This window comes from Aphidius gifuensis, linkage group LG4 (genome assembly GCF_014905175.1).
Source record: "Aphidius gifuensis isolate YNYX2018 linkage group LG4, ASM1490517v1, whole genome shotgun sequence".
Lineage (NCBI taxonomy): Eukaryota > Metazoa > Arthropoda > Insecta > Hymenoptera > Braconidae > Aphidius > Aphidius gifuensis.
The window spans coordinates 672,860-697,756 of NC_057791.1; the positions used below are offsets into that span (position 1 = coordinate 672,860).

The window sequence follows — 24,897 nt, forward strand, 5'->3', positions numbered from 1 at the left end:
ACTATATATACATGTTTTCATGGTTGATTTAAATACGTCTGGATGTAGATGCAATATTTCTACGTGCTGCTACATGAGACGGTAGTTACAAATGATTTTAATGCTTAACAATACAACCCGTGACTTTAAAACCAACTTTTGCTTACTCATTATTACCTTTTGCATACCTAGAAAATTTTTTATTTAAAAAATATATTATTATTATTATTATTATTTACATTACAATTGATGTTTTTTAAAAAAATCTATACATTTATTTTTTCACTCGAGTATATTTGTTTTAAGTGAAATAAAATAAATAATAAAATTTCAATAATAATAATAATGAAAGAGAAAATTGACAATGAATGAATGAAATAATAATAATAATAAAAAGGGATTGATTTTATATTTGACGATTTGTCCTTGATTTTGATGAAACAGTATTCACTGTAACTTGGCACCTCATATATATATATATTAAATCATAACGTTGTTGGTTCACTTTGTGATTCACCGTTCTCAATTTTATAAACAATATTTATTATTATTCTCTTTTGTTTTTTATTTTATTTTTTAAATAATTGCCTTAGTAAATCAGAATTTAAAATGTTTAATAAATAACCAAGTTGATATTGAATTATATAAATCAATTTATTTATTTATATTAATTAATTAATTAAAATTAATCAATTATGAAATTTATAAATTTTAACATTCTGGAATTCAAGTAATTGTATTTTTATTTTTACAAATTTACACAGTTGAACTTTAACTGAAAAAAAAATAGTAAAATACAAAAAAAAAAAAAGCATAAATATTTTTTATCATTATAATTTTATATTTTAACTTAAATAAATAAATCTGAAAGTCATAAAAAAAATAAATTTTAATTCAAGTCATTAGAGAAAAGGATGAATCTCTATATTATTATTATTATTATTTTTTTTAAATAAATTCTTAACAAGAGGGGAATTGAAACTGATAAGGAAAAAAAAAAAAAAATGTTTCACCAACAACATCGCGGTTTAGTCAACTTCCATTTCATAAAATTTTATCCAAACAATTAAAAAATATAAAAAAAAATACACCCACACATTTTATACTCATTTATTTATTAATATTAATATTTATTTTTATTTATTTATTTTAATTTACATCGTTTATAAGTACTTATATTATTCCCCTTCTTTTTAAGTCGTCATAAATGATCAACCAACCAACCACCCACCCATCCACCCACCTCCCACTTTGACCTGACAAGGGGGCATATGTATATATATCTAAATCTCCCCCCTTTTCTTTTTTTCTTTTTTTTTTTTTTTATTATCAACACATAGCTTTTGATGCTTTTATCTCTCTCTTGCACATTATTTAAAAAAAAAAAAATTTCAATTTCTTTTTTTTTTTTTTCTTTTTGTTTTACGACTTCTTATTCGTTCTCTCTTAAATATATATTTCCATTTTTTTTTTTTTTTTTTTATTTCTCTTTTTCTCTCTCTGGCTCCCTTTGAGTTGAAACAAGTCGTCGTCGTCGTAACGAGTTATTGCCTTACTCTATGTACATACACGAGGCTCATACTCGATCATAGAGCTCGAGTTCACGTACATGCACACGTTGACTTATTTATTTTTCATTTTTTTTGTTAAATTTTATTATTATTATTATTGTTGTTGTTGTTATTTCTTGTTGAACGTCGAACAAGTCACACTTTGACTTGGTCATACTCAAACAGGATCAACAAGTGCTCATTATTTAAACTTAAAAATAATTTTACTTGTTAAATTAAAAACAATATAAATTACAATAAAAAAGTGTCAGTGAATTTTATTTTCATCAGATTGAGCTTTTTCATTTTCATATATATAATAATTTAAAAAATTGAATCAAGATGAAGTTGCGAATACCGAAGAAGAAAGATGATAATAATAATAATAAAAATGGTAAGTTATTGTTGTTAAATAAAATGATAATTTTTTTAAAAATAATTTTGATAATATTTATTATTGAAAAATCACTTACGGGTACGGTGGTTCGCGAGTTACTGACGTTACTGGAGACCAGGGACCGACTGTGGTGGATGTTATATGGTTGGATATCAGAGTGATAACGCAAGTTAACCGATAACAAGAAATGATTATTTTGTATATACAGATAAGACCAGGATCTTTTTTTTTTTTTTATTATTGTTTAAGTTGTTGTTATTGTTTTTTTTTATTATTTTTTGTCTAATTCCAGTTTGATGTTTTTGCTCCGAAATATATACTAAAATATAAATTATATTTTATATCGCCACAAAATACTTATATATATTTTATTTTTTATATTCTTTGGCTCATTTATTTTGACATTTTAATCGGTCACATTTAAATTATTATTATTATTTTTAATAGATGTGTTTTTAATTTTTATATAATATTTTTTTAATTAATATTTTTTTTAACTTTGAAAATTGATGAAGAAAAAAAAGAGTGAAAAAAAAAAATAAAAATAATAGACATGACACACACGTGTCAATTAATTTAAACAAATAAATTACTCATTTTTGTTTAATTTTTTTATGAAAAATATTTTGAATTTAGATTTATCAAACAGCTTTTTATATATATTATTTAATTCAAAGTCAATTAGAGGTCGTTAATTAAACTATAAATATATTTATACAGTCAAAATAAATATTCCATGAAAATTATTGTAATTTATTATATTTAAAAATCTAGTAAAAATAAAATATATATTTATCAGTTGTTGAGGCCATTGGACATCAGTCAGCATTGGGGCCGTAAGCTACAAAAGTCAGGGTTCATCTTCCATTAAATCATCTCAATGTTGCCATATGAATTATTTTTTAAATTTACTCAATTTTTTTTTCGAAATTTATTTATATATATATAACGACATTTATGGAATCATTTTCAATCGTTATAAATTTAAAAAAAAAATATATAATAACGCGCGTTTTTCGATTAAAAATAATAAAATTATTATATTTCAACATGCCGGAGAAGGGTCAAGATGATTTCAAGATGGCGAAGAGAATATGGTGATGCGGTTAGCTGACTGTATATAGAATTAAATAAAACTACCTATCCGAGTTTTTTATTTATCTTTTAGCTCCGCCTTCGTAAAACTCCACGAGTTAATTATATGAAAAAAAAAAAAAGAAAAAAAACTATTTGCATTTATGTTAAATGAAAAATAATATTTGAATAATATAAATTTCTAAACAGATGATGCAATTTTATTATTCAAATTAAATATTGAAGAGTCATTTTTATTATTTACCTTTTTGCCTCGCCAACTTATTGAGTCACGAGACTATAGACGTCGAAATATTTAGTCAAGAAAAGCACATCCCTTAAGCATAAAAATTTTACAATTTACCCTTGAAAATAAGAGGAAAAATAAAAACCTATATGCTTAAGTTACACACAAAAATACGTTACGCTTTATTAACGTGTATTGTCAAATAAAATGACTGTAAAATTTTCATTTACAAATAGATGACGAATATACTAATACACTTTGACGATATTTTACTTTAAAATTCAAAGAACAATGCGTCACACTAGAAAAATAAAATAAATACAAAAAAAAAAAAAAAAAAATATACAAATTTTATTTTAAATATATATATAAAACGTTTTTAATACCACTGATAAAAAAATAATATCAAAAATATTTTTCCTCAACTATACTAACTAGTTTTTTTTTTTTTTTTAAATAAAAAAAAACATAAGGAAAAAAATTCTAGCTTATAATTATTATTATTTTTTTTTTAAATTTAGCTCAAGGCGTATATTGTTTCCATATATGCAAAAATACATGAAGGCAAGTTACATAATTAACAACCGATAGCTACATGTAAATAATAATAAAATATATCGTGAGCCAAATTTTTGTAATTTTACAATTAAAAAATAAATAATAAAAACGCACTAAATCACTTTTGGAAAATTTCTTCGCAACTTGAATATATAAATTTACAATTATTTGCATGATTGATTGATTAATGAACAAAAAAATCAATATATATCCAACGAAATATTTTCATATAATAAACACTGTTAAATATACTGAATGAAAAATATTTTCCGCATGCACCAGTAGTAATGCGACTGATTTCATGAAATACAAAAGTGATAATGCACCAATACACTTGTCAAACGATATCTTAATTTAACATGCATGAAAATTTTATCTGACCAACCAACCAACTAACCTTGTTCAAATGTAAAATAAAAAAAAATAATAAAAATTAAAATAATAGTATATTGACAACAACAACAACAACAACAAAAACAATAATATTGATAATATATATACACACGGTTTTCACGATTGGCAAAGTTGTGTATTAGTATTATATTTATATTTGCGATATGGGTTATCACGGGGACCTGATATCGTTTTGAGTGTACTTCAAGACTAGCCTAGTCTTCGCATAAATGAACGCAGTTGATGTATTATTTTTGTGTATGAAATTATACTGCGTTATTGTGTATACATATAGTTTTTTTATTTATTTAAAATATCGCAAGTGCAAGTAATTGAGGAATAATATTTTGAGGTAAATTAAATTTTATTTGGCTTATATATTTTATTAATGAAAAATAAAATAATAAATCAATTTATAGTATTCAATAAGCATGATAATTAATATCAAGTACTTCCGTTATTTGACACCACAACTACCACCACCATCACCACTACCACATATATATATATAAAAAAAAAATAACAAAAACAACGAAATTTAATAATAAATAAATATAAAATAAATAAATAAAATTTTTAAATTGACACTTACCAGTTAGTCTCGGTTATCAAACACGTGCAGCAGTATTAAATTCTCTCAATTAAAATACCTGGAAAAAATAATTAAAATAATATTAAAATAAATATAAATAATTTAACAATGAATTTGATATATATATTTGTACATATTTAAATATTATAATAATTATTTTATTGGAAAAAAGGGGAAAAATTTTTTAATGAGAACCACTGGAAATTTCAACTCAATTCAATGCAACTGGTTCAGATAAGTTATCGCTTATTTGAGTCGGCATATTATCGCTTTTTTAGTTGACGCAGAGAAATGGTCCAAAATATTTAAATAGATGGGAAAAATATATTTATTTTAGAGTTAAATTATAAAAAATATAAAATTTAGAAAAATAAAAAAAAAAAAAGGGGCGGATTTATTTGATGCAGGCTCATCACCATTCACCACAACCACTATCATTATCATCATCATCAAATTTTGTTACATAGACGCTACTGAAATCTTTGACAAAATTCACTGTTTTATATTTAATAAATCTTGAAAGATAAGATAAAAGATAAATCAATGATTTACAGTCAAAAAAATAAAATAAATATATTTAAAGAGTTGTAAATTTCGTATATAAATAAATCATCTACTTGGGTTTTTTAAATTTTTTATTTAAAATTTCTATATTGATAAATAATTTTTAGGGGTTTGTTTGGGTATACAATGTATGAGGACAATTTATTTAGTGCTGATATAGTATAATCTTTGAGGCGCCTGATGAGATTAGCCAAGGACGCTCAGATAAACCACATCATTGTTGCCATTCGCAATTAGTTTTTTTATTTTTTTATCAATGATGATTATAAATCTGTATAGATATATTATCAATATATTAATTGATTCAATCGACCAAGTAGCATCATTTAAATTATCATTTTAAAAATATAAAAATTACTTGTTGATTATTATTATTTATTTTTTTTTAATATAATTATAATTGCCTTGAATAATAATAATAATAAAATTGTCATTGCAAAAAATAATTAGCATTGTTTTAAATATAATTATAATTAATTTTTAAAAGCAAATAACCAAAAGGGCGTAAGTATAAAGTGGGTTGCAAATACAGACGACGCTTGCATGCATATATATGCGTTAAATAAAATTGTGATAACAAACCCGCATATATAGGATGTATAAGGGCAGCTTGAAAAATATAAAAAAATTATTGCTAATGTATATAGTGAGTCTACTTTTAATATTTGTTTGTTAATATAATTGTTTTTAAATGTGGCATAATAATAATATAGCGGTTAAAGGATTTGACGGACAAAAAAACCCCACGCGAATACTAAGTTATTTCCGTTTTACAAAATTTTAAATAATAATAATAAATGCATGGGAAAAATGTTAATATTTTTATCAGCAACACCAATGACAACTAGGTGATCCACGCGGGTTTCTTCAGCTGCTTAAATTTACGCAACAATATATCACAATTTTTTATTTATTTAAATTTCAAAAATTTGCAGTTGTTTTTTTTATTTTTTTTTTTTAGACTTGCATGTAATTTATCTATAACCAATTATATATTTAAAAAAAAAAAACAATACATAAGTGTCAAAGAAAAGTTTAAGTGACATGTAAAGGGTCCCAAGAGAAATTTTTTTTTTTCTAGAAAAAATAAAAAAACCGCCCTCAAAACGCCCCCAACATATTGCTTTATCAAAAATACTTTTAGGCGCCTTTCTCTACTGTCAAAATATTAAATCATTATATCAGTATTAAATTTCATGTATTTTTATTACGAATATCCCTTTTTTTTTCTTATTTTTTTCCTTTTTTTTTTTATCCCTCATCAACTTGACAAACTTTCTAAATTTTCCAAGAAAATATTTTTTCATTTTTTTTTCTTTTTAAATAAAACAATAAATATTTTATTATAATATAATAATAATAAAAATAAAAAATTATAATTCATTATATAAATAATAAACAATAACAATTTATATTAATCAAAATGAAAAAAAATTTATAATTCAATTTGTGTGAAACAAAGAGGGTCAAGAAAAAAAAAAAAATATTATTTAAAACAAGTACTTGCACGACGTCGTACTATTTTACGATAACCATAAGGAAATATATATATGTGCAGTTTAGCGGGAGCTCGATTGTGTTTTAAATTATTGTTATATACAAGGATACACACATATACACATTTTCATATTCAATATTCGTACTTGTACTTGTACTCGTATAACTTTGCATAAAACCATCAAGGTAATAATAAAATTTTCAATTTTTTTTATTTTTTTTTATTTTTTGTTTTCTAACAAAAGAAACAATTAATCCCGCTTGATCCTGACCATTATTTATTCCATTGGCAGTATATATATGACTCAAAAAATGAATAGAAATACAAGACCAACAAAAAGTTGAATATATATTTCTGCGAGTGATATTTTTTTCTTGCGGCAATAAGCGATGGGAATATAATAGAACCTTGGGCAGCAGCTTATGATACGCGAGCAAGTAGATTTTTTTTTATTTATATTTATTTAATGTACATATATGTATGTGTATGACATTTAAATATGTGTGACACTTGTGACACATGCATATTATTTATTTATTTATTTAAAAAAACGAAAAAGGTAAATAACTATATTATATAAAAGAAAATTATTTGAACGACGAATTTTGCAAACTTAAATGCCATCTGTGCAACACAAAATGAACTTGTAAAATTATTAATTATATAATTATTTTTTTACAATATATAATTTTTAATTCATGGGTGTTAAATTATATATATTTCATAGGTATATAACAATATACGAGCTGTGTTTGTTGATATAATATTTTAAGGAAAAAACACGTTTTATTTATTTTATCCTTGTATTTATTTTTTTTCATCTTATTCCGACATTAATATTATTATTATTATTTTTTTTTTAATAATTAAAATATATAAATGCTTTGTTTTATATTTTATTTTTATTATGGGGCGGTGATTTTGTTATCATTAGGAGCCAGGAGTCCAGCGAATACCGGACATCCGTTCAGGACGTGACATCATGTCACACAAGTACTGTTTAAATTAAAAAAAAAAATATATAAACAAGTTTAAAATAATAATAATAATAGCAACAACGAAAATGATAATGACTGCCAAGTATATTGGATAGTGCAAACATTTACAAGGGCTGTTTTTATATACACAAACTTTCGGCAAAGTATTAAATACAATATTCTCGCGCAGGTATATAGAAGAGTATTTTATTTTTTTTTTTTTTTGATCCTTTATTTTTTAAATTTTGACCGTGCTGTTTTTCACACGTTGTTTCTATTCAAACCAATATTTAAAACAATATATTTAGATAGAAAATAAATATAGAGCAAGGGATGAAAGAAAAAAAAAAATTTTTATTGTTTGAACTGCAGTTCAGGGACTTGTTGATGGGTTTATTATTGTTTCATGTTAATACAATATTTTGCACTCAATTTTTGAGCCAAAAAAAATATTATTTTTACCAAATGAAAAATAAAAAAAAAGGCCTTTTTAAATTTAAATTAATATTTAGTAACTTGTTTACGAGTTTCGATGCAATTCAAGCTCGAAATTTCGATTTACAGACGACGAGTGTATATATAAACTTTGACCTTTCTTCATTGAGGAAAAAAAAATTAAATAAATAATTAAAGCTCGCATTAAAATGCTTGGTAAAAATATTATTAATTTATTTTTTTTCAAGAATAAAAATTAGTTTTATAATTTAAAAAAAAAAAAAATATATATGTCAATAAGTATTGGGCCTGTTTGTCGTATATGTTAACCAACAGCTCATTAATAATCTCGACGATGGCGCTTAAATTGCAATGAAAAGAAAAAAAAGAAAAAAAAAAAAAATGTATACATGACAAGATTTATTTCAACAGTGAGGAGAAAAATATTTGAAAAAAAAAAAAAAACTAAAACCACTTGTCTTTTTGAGGTTTTAAAAAAATCGACCCCCATAGTTTAATATCAAATTACATTACACCATGCAGTCTGTTTGCAACTTGGTATATAGATCTACCCTCTTGCTGCAGCTGTATGTATTTCAAGATTATTACATAAAAAATATATATCAAAATTAATAAAAAAAAAAAAAAGTGACAAAAAAATATTAAATATATTTATAAAATAATTTCAAACTTAATTTTTTAATCTTTTTAGTTTTTTATATTTTCTATATTTTTTTTCAAACGATTAATTGGGCGTGAGAAAACTTTTAGTTTTCGTCACAGTATAATTTTCAAAATCGAGTGGATATGGTTGGTGATGGTCGTTGTCCTTGCACTGCTTGATATATATATGAGGGGAAAATATTGATATTTATGAGAGAAATTTGAAGCCGATAATCGAGATGTTTTTTTTCTTATTTTTTCTGGAGTGAACTAATCACAGACTTGAAAGAAAAAAAAAATGAATTATAAATAACATTACACCTTTGAATAATTTTTAAATATTAATTAAATAACCTGAATAAATATTTTTAAATAAATAAACATATTTCGAGTATAAAAAAAAAAAAACAAAGTTGATTTAAACTTAACTTCCGGCAGAATTGCGTTTCCTCGCGACAAAAAAATATAAAAATAAAAAAAAAAAAAAAAATACAACTCAGGTAAAATAAAGGAAATGAATAGAAAAAAAAAAAAAGGTGAATTTATTCACATTTTAATATTTATATTTACCGACACATTGAGAAGTGTGGTTTAGTGTATATAATATATAATACAGCTGGCTTATATAAAAGATTTTTACTTTTTACTCGAGCAACCTGTTTGCACCGACACTGTAAATATACTGTAAAGGAAAAAAAAAAAAAAAAAAAATCTCAACCCTCAAAAAGCAAATGAACAATAAAATATATATCCTAATAAAAATCTTTTTTTTTTTTCTCATATATATTACTATTTTTAAATATTGGCATCTTCAAAGATTTAGGGAGGAAAAAAAGAAGAGAAAAAAAAAAATTAACCCTCTGTTTTAAATCATATACTATATACAAATGACGAATTGATTTCAAGGAAAAAAAAGGAGGGACCTGTTGGTATAAAATAGAAAAAAAAAAAAAAAAATCTCTGTCGAGTTTCTTGAGATATATTTTTCTATAAAAAAAAAAAAAGTTAATATACTCTATTTTTCTTGTAACAATTTTTTTGTTTCATTTGAGTATTCAAGGGCCATTAATAATCCCAACAGCCCTCCATGAAATGAATTGGATTATTATCACATGTCGTCTCTTTAGTAAGCATACAAAAAAAAAAAATTCTCTTGAAGACACATTAAATTTGTATATTCAAAAAAAAAAAAATTAAACTAGGTGCATTTTTATTTTCAAAAAATCCATAAAAATCTTCTTGAAAAGCTATTAAATTATACTCGGTCTTTTTGTATATACATCATTTTAATTTTTATATGCTACTGTGAGATATATATTTTTTTTTATTAGATGTCCTTCTTGAAATTTCAAAAGATGTTCTCTTTGATATAGATATATATTTTCTATGTGACCAACATAGTAGTTAAAATAATAAAAAATGTATAGCCACACAGGGATGTTCATGACAAGCAATAAAAAAAAAATATATAAATAAAATGATAAAAAGTATTATATATTTACACCAGCCACATAATGTACAATCGGGTCCAGAGTTCGTCATGGTTCGTCGATATTATCAAGCTTAAACACATCATGGTAAATATATATTATATATATAACACGTTGCTTGTAAATGATCACAAAACGTCACAAAATTTCCACTCATATGTGGATATTATATTATATATAAGAGCTTTTATAATATTAGAAATATTATTTCTTTGTTTATTGCAACCCCAAGTGATCATTCAACATATTATAATAATTTTATATAATTCGCAGATTAACTTGTGTTATTATTTATTTTATATAAAACAATTGATAGTTCATCGATCTCGCATTATTATCAGACAATTATTTTCTCGCTTTTAAAACCAATAATTATCTAAATTGTAAATTTCTTCATATATATATAATTAAAGAGTCAATAAAAATATATATTTTGATAAATATTTTTAATTGACCCGTTGGGTATATGATATCATATTTTTTATTTTGTCTTAGATGAAAAATTTATAATATATAAATTTTAATTAATTTAATTAATCAACATTGTGATGAAACAAAAAATAAAAAATATTAAATTACAAATAATAATAATAATTTGAAATGTGGCTGTCATCGACTACAAACTTGTCATATTATGAAAAAAAAATGCACAAGAAAATAAACTCACCACATGCTTGTCAAAAAAAAATAAAAAATAAAAAAAAACTAAAGGGTAGTTCTTGGACTTGTGCCTGTTGAATGACTGTTTATTGTGAAAATACAAAAAAAAAATTCAAAAAAAGGATTTTAAATAGAAAATATAATATTCTACAAAAATAAATAAACTTGATATTTTTCTATGATTTTTTTTTCCCTTCTCAAGTAACAAAATATAGAAAAAAAAATATAAAAAAAAAAGCAACAACAATGTTGTAGACTATTAATTTCATTAGGGTTAGATTTTTAAAAATAAATAATAAAATCAGGTGTAGCTAAGAAAATAAAAACACAAAATAATATGTGATAAAAAAAAAAAATAAATAAAAATACTATTCGATAAATAAAAATTAAGTTGAGATTGTATATAATCACATTTGCATGACGGGATGAATGGACACGATGATTATGTGCTATCTCTCTAAATATTTATACATACAACAAATTATCTAGTATAGTGGCCAACTTTGATATCAACTGATGTGACGTATTTCATTTAATATTGGATGGTCAAGGATATTATAATCAACATCAATAAATAAAAATATATATCAATATCTACCACGACAATATTACAACAAATTTATTAATAATAATATAAATTATATTATTTATTTATCAAAGATAACAAAAAAAAAGTTTTAAAGAAAACACCTGGAATTGTGTTATCTTTTTATATGCAACTTCGCACCTCATGGATCATCCCAAAAAAATTATTCCACAGCCGGCTTGTTTTTTAAAAAATATTTTATTTATATTTTTTCTTAAAAAAATTATTGAAACAATGAGTTTGTTGTGTTGACTTGAATATTTTTTTATTTTTTCATAAAAACTATAAACTTTTATTATTTTTTATATATATATCTAATGTGATCTAAAAATATTTATATATAATTTGCAGCGATGGATTGAAGATAAAAGACTTCATTCAATATTTAAAATAAAAAAATAAAAAAAAAAAAAATTGACTTGACGAGTGAATATATATATTATAATATGAGAATTATGATGGTATACGACAGAGCTGTTTTTGTACAGGACTGTGAATGACGATAAAATTTTAACCTCTGGCCCTTAATATATACCCCCTTTTTTATTTTTATTTTTATATTCAAATGAGGAGGAAAAAAAAATATATATAATATATAAAAAAGCAAATTTTTTTTTGATGCAAAATGAAAAAAATAAAAACTGATTATCACATTTTAATATGGATTTATATTTTTGATTAATCGGGGTCGAGTGAGTTGAATGAATTTAACTGAATTGTTTGGGTTTTGAAGTTTGTATTTTGATAAAAAATAAAAAAAAAATTATTTATAAATTGGAGTAAAAAGATATGAAAAAAATATATATTGAAAATTGTTTTTTAAAATATATATGTATTAAAATAAATATAAATAATTTTTAATAAATTTATAATGATTAAGGATTAACGGTCCTGACCTCTCCAATTTGATTGGCAAACGTCAATAAGGTCAGCTGAATGTTAAACTTTTCATTTTAAATATTAAAAATATATTATATTATATTATATTATATTTTAATAATAATAAATTGTCTTGATGTTGATGTTAATGATGTTAATGATGATGATGATGATGATGATGATGATGATGGGATCAAGGACAAACGTTATAATTTTTTTTATTCTTATCATGATTTTTTTGACACTCTTTTTCTGTCTGTCTTTCATTTCTTAGTAGAAATGAGGGAAAAAAAAAAAAAATTCTCTCCACATTAGTTGCTTTTTTTTGTTAATTTAAAATTTATTTAATGAGCTACAGTTAAATGATGAAATTGGACATGTATTTATAAATAATTTATATTTTTTTTTTTTTGAATTTTAGAAGAGGTAGCTGAAAATTTGCCAGTTGAAACAACAAAATCATCATCATTATTATCAACAAATGAAATAAATAATTGTGTTGTAATAAAAACAGAAGTAACAACATCTGATGATACAGCTGAAGTTGCCAACGATAATCAAATTGATGAGCAAGATGACAATGCCAATAAAGATGACAACGATAATAATGATCATGATCATGATGATAAAGATAAAGAAAAACAAAAAACTAATATTGATATTATTGATGATAATAATAATAATAATAATAAAGAAAAAGAATCAGAATTTGTTGTTGATAATGGGGGGGATGATGATAATATTGTGGGCGTGCTGGAGGCGGTCCGACCGGATATTGAAAATGGCTGTCTTGTTGAATCAAATATTGTATGTGAAATACCAACTGAAATTCCAGTTATTTTACCAGATCATATTGTTGATCCAGTACTTAATTATTCATTTCATCAGCTTGGATATCATCAACCAGATCATATTATTCACGAGAGGTAATTTAATATTATATATATATATTTATTTTATTTTTTTTTCACAATCATAATTTTAAATTAAAAAAAAATATATATAAATGTTTCAATATTAATAATAATAATAATTATTTTTTTTAGAGATTATTTGAGAGCATCAACATCATCACCACCAATATACGAAGGCGTTAACAGTGAAGAAAGTCAAGAATTACAAAATCAACAAAATATCTCCTCCCACCACCACCACCACCATCTACAGCACGAACACCAACATGAACAAGAACAAACCCATCACTCAATACTACAACAACATCATCACCACCACCATCACCATAATCCCCACTCCATCAACAACAGTAATAATCACCATGAATATACAGAACTCGTTGGTATACCAACTAATGTATTAGTTACAAATACAAGTGGGGATAGTCTGCAACAGCAACAGCAGCAGCAGCAACATCAACATCAACACCAAAATCATACAAGAAGAACAACTGAGCTCTCAGTCACAAGTGAGGATATACGACTAACAAGTCACATGCAACACTCCACGATGCATCATTATACACAAGGAGGAATCATATCATCACCACCACCACCACCACCACTATCATCAACAACATCATCGTTATCATCTGATACACATTCAAATCATCATCATCATAATAATAATCGTCATCATAATCATCATCATCAACAACATAATAATAATAATAATGGCAATCATCGACATCATCATCATCATCATCAAACTGGATCAAATTTATCTGATGATAATGAACATGAACGTGTTTTAAATCATAGTAATATTAATAATAACAATAATAACAATGACACTGGTATTATTGGAAGTATGAGAAATGGTAAAAATTTGGAATTTCATCTTGGTGGTTTATTTTCAAGTTTAAATAGTGAAAATAATAATAGTCATAGTAATAATAGTAATAATAATAATAATAATGGCAATATAAGTGATAATGATATTGTAACAACTGTAAGTGGACAACAATTGGATGATGTATTACCTGATGATACATATTTACAACATCAATTACGTGGAGAAAGAGGAGGAGGTGGTGGTGGTGATGGTGATGGAAAAGGAGGAGGTGGTGATAGTGTTGGTAGTTGTATTGGTGATAGTTGTAATGATAATGATAACAACAACAACAACAATCATAATAATGATTGTATGTCACCACCAATTAGAAATGATAGTTCACCAGGTTCAACAAGTAGAAGTCCAAATGCTGTATTAACATCACCAAATAGACTAGACAGTGGTTATAGCAATGGTGAACAAATAAGACTACAAAATTTTACACATTTAACATCAATACAAAATAATATTAATATTCATGAACAACAACAACAACAACAAAATGAACGTGTTAATGAACAATTATTTATGGATAATATTTATTTACATCATTCAACACCACATCATCAACAACAAGAGCATGAAAATTCATCACCACATTCACCAAATGCTCCATTATCAAGGTATTTATATTTTTTATCAAGTCAATTTAATTTTTCAAAGAAAAAAATGATAAGAATATGCGAAAATATTTGCTCCTTTTTTTTTTGTTTGTTATAATAACTGTCAACTGTTTTTGAAATTTTGGAGCACAACTAGATGATGAATATTGGTGGACTTTTGTATGTGACATTGCCTATGCAAACATCCAGAGTTTTTCTTTATTTATAAATTTATTTTTCTATCTACTCATTCTGTAAATATTATATTGGTTTTTTTTTTATTTTTTTTTTCTGTTTTACTGGGAATATTATTGTTGTTATTATAATTCATTTAAAAGCTCGTTATTTTATTTATTTTTTCGTTATCTTTTTTTACTGATTAGAAAAAAAAAAAAAAATTAGTTTATCATTTTTTGTTTAATTTTAAAAAGTTATTATTATTTTTTTTTTTCTACCACAATTAACACGTGAAATAAATAAATAAATATTTTTCAATGAGTTTTACAGTTGAACGTTTACATTGAGTATATTAATATCAATTGAATGATATGAGATATCGCGATTCTTTGATTTTATAAATTTGAATTACGAAAAAAAAAAAAAAAAAAATTCAAGAACTTTAATATTAATTTTTTAATAATCTTATCATTCGTTCGTTTAACACAATCAACAAGCTAAATGTTTTTTAATATATATAATTTTTTATTTATTTATTCAAGTAAATCATCAAATTTTTTTTCATTAAATTTAAATTATTATTTTTCAATAAATATAATGCCACGTTTATATTTCATTTTAAAAAATAATACAGCCAGTCATTAATTATTCTTAAATTTATTTTTAATCGATTTCGTCAAATTACCAAAAATAGAAGTGTAAAAAAAAAAAAAACCAATATTATAAAATACATATAGAAAAAAAGAAAAAAAATAAAATAATAATTTTAAAATTGCCTAGGGGTTTTTATATTTTATTATTTTTTTTTTTCTTCCAAGCGACAGATAGCAGTAGGGAGGGGGCAAAGGGGGGTAAATTTTAAAAAGAGAAATAAAAGAAAATGATAGTTTTTAGTGAATGAGAGAAGGAGAAAAATGATGAATAGAGTGGAGGGGAAAATTCTTGTGGCTACCTTCGAGGACCGATGATACCAAACGCAAACGGTCTCTCTTTCGTTGGAGTTTACCGATTTGAGTTCAGTTGAGTTGAGTTGTTGTAGCTGTCTACACAGTGGTGGTGATTGATACGGTTAGTAGTGGTCACCAAGTTAAGCACCAACTCAAATCGAACATTGCTAAATTAATTTTATTTTTTTAATAAATTTAAAAATATTAAACAAGTGATATTGATAAATAAAAAAAGTTTAAAAAATAAAATACGTCACTTGGAATCATCATGATTAAGTAAGTTTCAACATGTAATTTATAAAAATTATTATCAATATATTCTTTGTCTGAAAAATTACAATTAAAATTACTCATTTTTTTTTTTTTTTTTTAATTTTATATATAAAATATTATTTTGTTATTGAGTTGCGATAAAAATAAAAAATAAAAAACATTTAAGAAAAAGGGAGAATATGAAAAAGTTGAATAAGTCGCGTGATAACAATATTTTATATTTTTTAAAATATTTATTATTTATAAAATTGATGTTGGATCATCGATGGGGCGAGTATTGAATCGATAAGATGGGGATAATAAATATTTGAAACAAATATTTAGTGACTTCCCTTGACGTCTTAGTTTTTTAAAAAAAAAAAAAAAAAAAATTTCTTTTTTTTTGTCTCCAATATGTACTCAATGTATTTGTTATTTTTTTAATATTTATATCGACCCTGGCCATGTAAAAATAAAACAAATAATCATCTATATAATCTTATGATGCGACTAAATAAATATTAAAAAATACTGCCCCACTTTATCAACGTTCCTTTGCACTGATAAAAAAAAAAAATATATATATAACAATAATTATTATTTCTTAGACATGTTTACTCGCAAACATTAAAGTTTACTATTTTTTATTTATTAAAAATAAATGCAAGATGAGAAAATAAAATGTTTATAATATATAGATTATGTTTAGGAAAATTTTTGGAATTTAAATTTTTTATTTATAACAAGAAGCACCTTATTTTTTGTCATCTCCAATTCCAGTGCGTCGACATGATATCTCGCTAGATTAAATATTATAAATATTAAAGAAAGGGCTATAACCTCCAGTGTGATATTAAATTTCGCAAGCTGTCTAAAAATTTACTCTCAACAACTCAAATATATATAAATTTATTTTGATGATGCACTTTTGCATTTTATCCCATTGCATCTTTTTTTATATATAATTATATAATATTTTAATATTGACAAGAGCCATTCTAAAAAAAAAAAAAAATAGCTAAATACAGCAATGGCTATTTAGAAAAAAAATAAAAATTAAATAAATTCATTGTGACTGAATTTGTTTAGTATAATTAAATATAAATAAATAAATAAACAAAAAAAAAAAAAAAAAAAAATCATTTCATTATTCCTAGAAGAAATACGAGATGCGTCATCGAGCTGCTGCACGTCTCAGTGACTTATTCAAATATATGTTTTTGTTTTTTTTTTTTTTTATTTATGAATTTAAAAACAAAGGGTGTAAACTATATAAATTATATCAATGAAAATATAATATATATATTTAATTAATTATTATTTAAAAAAAAAAAATAATAAATTTGCATTGATTTTAAAAATTTGAGCAAAAAAAATATAAATAAATGTTCAACAAGTAGTTGCACTTTTCCGGAGTTCGGCTACAATGAATTTCAAAGTCTTCCTTCCGCTAAACGGCACACGCTCTTTTTCAAAACACATGTTATACATTCATGGTTTTTTATTTAAAAAAAAAAACCACCGTTAAATTAATTTTCATTTTGATTTTACAATGACACAATAGTTAATAATAAAAATTATCTTAAAAAAAATAATAATAAAACTTTGACCGTTGACTAATTGTTTTTTTTGTTTTTAAATTACAATAATTGTCTTTGTTTTAAATAATAACAATAATAATAATTGTACAGTGTCCTGATGGCACGAGTCTTAATCGCGTATTGTTTTTTTTTTTTTTTATAAAATCAAGTTTCTCGAAAAAGCACGTACAAAAATGTAACAAAACGTGACAAAACATACTGGGGCTTCCGTATTTCAAGGTCGCTTGTTTTTGTATTATTATTATTATTTATTACTAATTAAATTATTGTTTAATTATTATTTAAAATATATGTAAAATAATTGATTTGGTGAGTCATGGTGAAAATATGGAGCATCTAAAAGACACCGAAAATTTATTTTTTTATTTTCTTTGAAAAGAAAAACCGATAAGACAAATAAGTCGCCAAAGAGAAATAGTCGTCTCGCCAATGAGGAATTTTTTTTCGGGGGGTCTCTTTCTTTTCTTTTATGGCAATCCGTTTTTCTTGTAAAACTTGAATACTCGACTACTACCTTCCGGTATTTGAAAATAAATATATATACGGTTAGAAAAAAAATAAAAGAAATAGAGAAAAACATTCAGTCGTCAGTCAGCCAGGTAAAACGATGTTAATGGAGTAATCTTGTATCCTGGAGACTTGAAAATAATAAAGGGGCTCCAAAAAAAAAAAAAAAAGAAAAAAGTAAAAGCTATGATGGCACGCGCCCGCATCTACATCTAGGTGGTCGAGTGTATATAATATACTTGCAAAGTTACGAACCCCTGTCGAGTATTTTAAAATACGTCTCATTCTGTCCAACCAAGCGAACATCATCCACTGCTTCCTCATTCCAATTTTAAATTCAAAATATAATATATACATTTTTAATTTTCATCCCTTTTATAAAATTATGTTATTATTTAGCACGTGCTTTTAAACCATCTGACAAACATATTTTATCAATATAAAAAAAACATAAAATTACAACAACAAATTTCTAAAAAATATTGTCGTATGTTAAAAATTATTAAAATGAAAAAAACAGACAGACAGTACAGCTGGTCTGTCATATATAAATTCCCAAGGGTATGGGCGTGTACATATACACACACCAGACGTACATAATTTAGAATATACGTAAAAAAAAAAAAAAAAAAATATATAAAATTTGATTTTAAATATTTTCAGTTCATCTATGTATCGTCCGATGAGTGGAGTAGGTGGAATGGGTGGAGGTGGTGCAGGGGCTAATTATCCCCTCTCTTATGTCACTGGAAGTCCAAATGAACTTGCTGGTTCTCCTCAACAACTTTGGTCATCTCAAGGTAATTAATAACACACATTAATTTTTATATAAACATCTATATACTGATTATATTTTATTTTATTTTATTTGTTTTTTTTGATAATAAATTAATCAATAAATTTTTTTGTTAAATATATTTAAAAGATTAACGTTTTTGTATTTTGTGATTTATGAATTTGAAAGTTTATCTTGTAGGATCATTGCCACCATTACCAGAAGATTATTGTAGTAAAACAGTATCAACATCAGTTAATGCAAATCAAGCATTACCATCATTTATACAACGATTTGATAGATCAAGTTTTCGTAACTACAGTCCACCATATGCATCACATCAACAACAGCAACAGCAACAACAACAACAACAACAGCAACAACAACAAGCAAGTGTTAATGGTGCTGGTAATAATGATGACAGTAATAATTGGCATTATGGAGCAACAACTGATACAATTGCAACAACACAATATAGTGGACAAAGAAATTTACCATATGGTACACCAAGAAATTCAAGACGTCAAACAACAAATACAACAACAATTAATCCTCATCAACAATATAGTGCTGCTGCAAGTTTATCAGCAAGTAAGTTTTTTAATATATTTTTTATTTTTATTTAATAATATTTCAAGAAAAAAATATTATAATAATAAGGAAATTGCTCACGTTTGTTGTCGATTTATATATTTTTCAAGCAGCACGTTTTCAAATTATTCGAATCATCACGTTCGTTATTTTCATATACACACATATCACACACTTGGAATTTTCATATTTTAAAAAAATTATATATATATATTATTTAAAAACAAATGAATTTTATCATATAAAAATTAATTTTTTGTTTTAATAAAATATTTATTTTTTTAATTTTATTATATATATGATGAAAACCGACACCGTTCATTGCCATTGAGTGGTTTTGTCGGCATCTTTTAGTAGTATTTTAAGAGTCACGAGTTTTGCGGGTGGTTTTATTTTTTAAACTAAAGAAAAAATAAAAATAAATGTTGTCAAGTGACACGTGGTGATGCTGGTGGTTGTTGTGTAGTGGTTTTTGGAGTAGAAAAATTTTCTTTTCCCCAAGAAACATCAAGATATTTTCGAGGGCGTGTTTTTTTTTTTTTATTCAAAATTAATTCTACAACATTGCAACATGTTTTTAAAATTTAGTAACAATTATTTATCTATTTAAATGGATCACTGCAGCCCTCAGTAAATTCATGAAGAAAAAAAAAATGAAAATAATACTCAGTAAAATTGGAGTAAATTTGATGGAAAAATAAAAACAAAAATTATAATGAATTTTAGTTGTTGATAGTATAAGAAGAAGAAATAAATAATGAGATATGCAACCCTGACCTAGACACTGCATATAGGTGTAATCATCAAGTCAGCCTGAAGGCAAGTTACGATAAAGGCTGAAAATAAAAAACATAAAACTAAATAAGATAGGTCCTTGTATCTACGATAATATATATAATACACTGACAACAACAACAACAACCAACCAACTATATCTAATCACATATTTATATATGTTTATATGATGATTACCAACTGGCCAATTTATTTATTCAATAAGCCAATTATAATATAACCAAATAATATCACTACAATCTAATGACTTGTCAGCAAATAATGTCAAAATAATATTTAAATATTATACTCCATTAAGAAAATATGATTATAATAAATGTTGAATGAATATAATATTTAATATATATATTTATTTTATTTATTATGTATTTTTGAGTTGGATAAATATTTTGTTGGATGATTATATTTTGGCAACGACCTCGTAATCCCCAAAGTGTCAAAGTCCTCTTACAAGACATTATCAAAAACTTTTTTCTTATCACAAAAAAAAAAGATAAAAATAACGAAATATAAATTATTAATAAATACTTGAAAATATATTTTTTTTTTCATTTCAAATTGAGGCATCATGTTTAATTACTTTAAGTGTGTTTATAAATTCCAATGTGTATATGTTTATGAAATAAATAATACGCGTTATTTAAACAAAAGAAAAATAATATTTTTTATTTTTTTATGCTATTTAAATCATGTGCGGGATAATGTATATTATATACATTTTTTTTTTCTAAGGGATGATCATATGGTACTTGGGTTGCTTTTTAAAATGCCGACAAAACTGAGTGTTTTTTATTTTTTTTGGTTCAAATTTTTCAAGTAGCTTTATATACCTTCAGGCACCTTTTAATGTACCATGTGGTATTTTAGAAATTTTAAATTTTAAAAATACATAACAATTAAAATGGCATTTCATATAGATTTACTCTTTTTTTTTTCTGTACTGCAACTTGGAACGAACATTTAAAATATAATGGTAAAAATTATAAATGAAATTATATATATATTTTCTTGTACGCATATATTTATGAATAATATATTTTTTATTTTAAACAACAGTAGTGCAGTCGTTAAATGGAGAATTTGAGATTATAAAATTTTTTTTTTTTTTTTCAAGTAAATTGTCATTGTCGTTTTAATGTTGTTATTTTTATGGACGGCAGGTAGTAAGTAGTTCTCGCGGTGTCTACTTGGAATAAATTTTAAAAAATAGATATTATTTTTTAATTCTAGTTTTTTTCTTTTTTCTAAAGCACTTGGGGACCCGGTTACTGTGGCACTATCGGTAATCGCCGGAAGCAAGTGATAACATGTTCATGTCCGCCCACACCCCCTTTACAATTTTTTTTTTCTTTTTTTTATAGCTTGTTTGTACTTGTCCGTTAGTTAAACTTTGAATAAATATAAATATTCATTTAAAACAAAAAAAATATATATAGAAAAAAAAAATCACAGTACAAAAAAAAATCGTTACAAATATTATTTGAAATTCAAACATTATATTTTAAAAATTTTATTACGTTTTTTTTTTTTTATATATTTTAGATAAATAAATATCATCGACTATACTTCAATGCCATTTATTTTTTTTTTTATTTTATATATTTTAATAAAAAATGCCCCGGGATATATAATGTGTTGAAGAAAAAAAAAAAAAATAAATAAATAATTTAAAAATAACACATTATAAATAATATTATTTTATGAGAAATATAAAATAATAATCAAAGTATATATTTGACAACGTAATATAAAACGAAAAAAAAAATATTTAAAAAATAAATAATTATTATTTATTTTTTAAATATATATTGTCATATATAAATTATTATTATTATTTTTTTTTTTAGCCATTCAAATGAGAGGTATTATATAAAAATTATAAGCGTGAGCAATTTCTGTTGATTATAAAAAAATAATATAAATCAAATTAATATATAAATTGAGGGTTTACATTTAAAAAAAATAAAAAATTAGTGAACATAGATGCAGAATACTATTCAGAGGGTCGCGAGTGTGTTAATTGCGGGGCAATACAGACCCCATTATGGCGACGAGATGGTACAGGACATTATCTTTGCAACGCCTGCGGCCTCTACCACAAGATGAATGGCATGAATCGACCCCTAGTCAAACAACCACGACGACTGGTAAGCAGAGGCTCGGTCATCAAAAAAAAAAATTGAAAAAATATCATTTTTATTAATATTATTCAAAAAAAAAAAAAAAAAAAAAGTATTTATCAATTGATGACAAAACGTCAGTAAATTTTTAAATGAATATTTTAATAAATAAATAAAAAAAAAAAGACCAGGAGCCTGTGTGGAGATTCGCCCGTGTTTGCCTGTCGTCGTGGATCCACCCAATATAATTATGTTGATAATTTTTGTTTATGAATTGGGAAGATAATTAAATAAATTAAAAAAAAATAAATAAAAATGACCCTAACGTTTGGTCTCCTGTCTGTTTCAGTGGCGGACCCGGGCGAATTCTACAAAGGCACCTTTAATCCATATAATGGTACCCGTCGCGTCATTGAGGAGAAAACAAGCCGACGTTTGGTAGGTGTCATCAAAATCTCCTCCCAATTTATATAAATATCATCAATATGTTGAATACTTTTTTCTTTATCATAAAAATATTTAATCAATTTTTTTTTTTTTTTCCTCAATTATTTACTACAAAATACTAAATAATATATTTTTATTTTTTTTTTAAAAAAACAGTCAGCATCAAGACGTGTTGGTCTTGAATGCAGTAATTGTCGAACACAAACAACATCATTATGGCGTAGAAATGCAAGTGGTGAGCCAGTATGTAATGCATGTGGACTTTATTATAAACTTCATGGTATATCACGTCCATTGACTATGAAAAAAGATACAATTCAAACACGTAAACGTAAACCAAAGGGTGGTGGTATGAAGACATCAGACACACCAATATCTAATAATATTCCAAATTGTCAAATAAATAACAACAACAACAATACAACCAACAACAACAACAACAACAATAATCATCATCATCATCACAATATTAAAGTTGATACAGGTAAATTAATTGACAATAATAAATTATTTTTTGTTTGTAAAATGTATAACAAATAAATAATAGTGATTAAATGTAATTACAGATGCTTATGTTGACCTAAGAATGGCAAATTTATCACAATCAGCATATGGTAATTCATTGTATGGTGGAAGTCCACAATCAACAAGTAGATTAATGCAATCATATCAACAAACACCATCAAATTTGTATTTTGATATGTATCCACATGAGACAGCATCACATTTATCATTGAGACATCCATCACCATTACCTAAAATTGAATGTCCATCACCATCTAGCAGAGGATCACCAACAATGCAATCAGCAAATCATTCACCTGATCATCATTTATCAGCACCTCATATTGTTAATATTGGTGGTGGTGGTGGTGGTAATTCATCACCAAATGATAAACTTATTATTGATGCACATTTAGAAAGACCAAGTGTCGTTTCAATATCATCATCATCATAAACTTATATTAATTATTAGATTATTTAGTAAACAATATTATTTTTTTTTTTTTACAATTATTGGTGATTTATTTAATTTATTATCCAAAAAAAAAAAACAAAAAAACAAACAGCTATTTTTGTTTATTGGCATTGTTTTTTCAAAATTATTGTTGGTCGACTTTTTTTGAGTCATTTTAAGAGCACCAGCTGGAACTTGGAGCCCAAATTTATTGAAAAAAAAATATAAATTAAATTATCATTTGTTTATTTTAAATAATAACAGTACTCTGGATAAAAAAAATTATTATGGGCTTATGTAAATTATACATTACATAATTGATATTTTATTTGAATAACTTTTTTTTTTTTTTTTCTTTTTCTTTTTTATTAATATAATATTATTTTTATTCTTTGTAAATAATTTTATAATATAATGGGGCTGATAAAACTATTTTTTTTTTTTTTTTCTAATCTATATTATAGTAGAAATGGATTTTAATTAATCAATTTATAATTATTATTATTATTTTTCTAAACTTTTTTTTTTTTTTTTTTTTTACCTCACAAGGAAGTTTTTCAGCACGATACCAAATTAAAATTCATCGTTCTTGTAAATAGCACTATATATTAAAATAATATATAAATAATTATAAAAAAATTACAATTTAAGAATTAAAAAAAAAAAAAGTTATAATTATTATTATTATAAATAATAATATTTAATTGAAAATTAAAAAAAAAAAAAAACTGAAAAAACAGATAAAAAAGAAAAAAAAAAAAATGAAAAAATTTGTCAATTTAATATAAACAATTA

The 24,897-nt window shown here is 24.2% G+C and overlaps 1 protein-coding gene across 4 annotated transcripts; it reads left to right on the plus strand.

Annotated features, from left to right (window-relative positions):
• Nucleotides 1–1,462: 1,462 nt before the first annotated feature.
• On the plus strand, nucleotides 1,463–24,391 carry LOC122854234 (GATA zinc finger domain-containing protein 7-like). 4 transcript variants are annotated; one of them, XM_044154698.1, is made up of 8 exons: nucleotides 1,463–1,923; nucleotides 12,964–13,468; nucleotides 13,589–14,953; nucleotides 19,080–19,216; nucleotides 19,381–19,782; nucleotides 22,552–22,724; nucleotides 23,301–23,628; nucleotides 23,711–24,391. In XM_044154698.1, the coding sequence occupies exons 1-8, from the start codon at nucleotides 1,872–1,874 to the stop codon at nucleotides 24,100–24,102; spliced, it is 3,354 nt and encodes a 1,117-aa protein (XP_044010633.1). In that variant the 5' UTR covers nucleotides 1,463–1,871; the 3' UTR covers nucleotides 24,103–24,391. The 4 variants fall into 4 exon arrangements, with proteins under 4 accessions (XP_044010633.1, XP_044010636.1, XP_044010634.1 ...); XM_044154701.1 differs by lacking the exon at nucleotides 22,552–22,724 and adding an exon at nucleotides 23,047–23,135; XM_044154699.1 differs by having other exon boundaries at nucleotides 19,393–19,782.
• The last annotated feature ends 506 nt before the right edge of the window (nucleotides 24,392–24,897 follow it).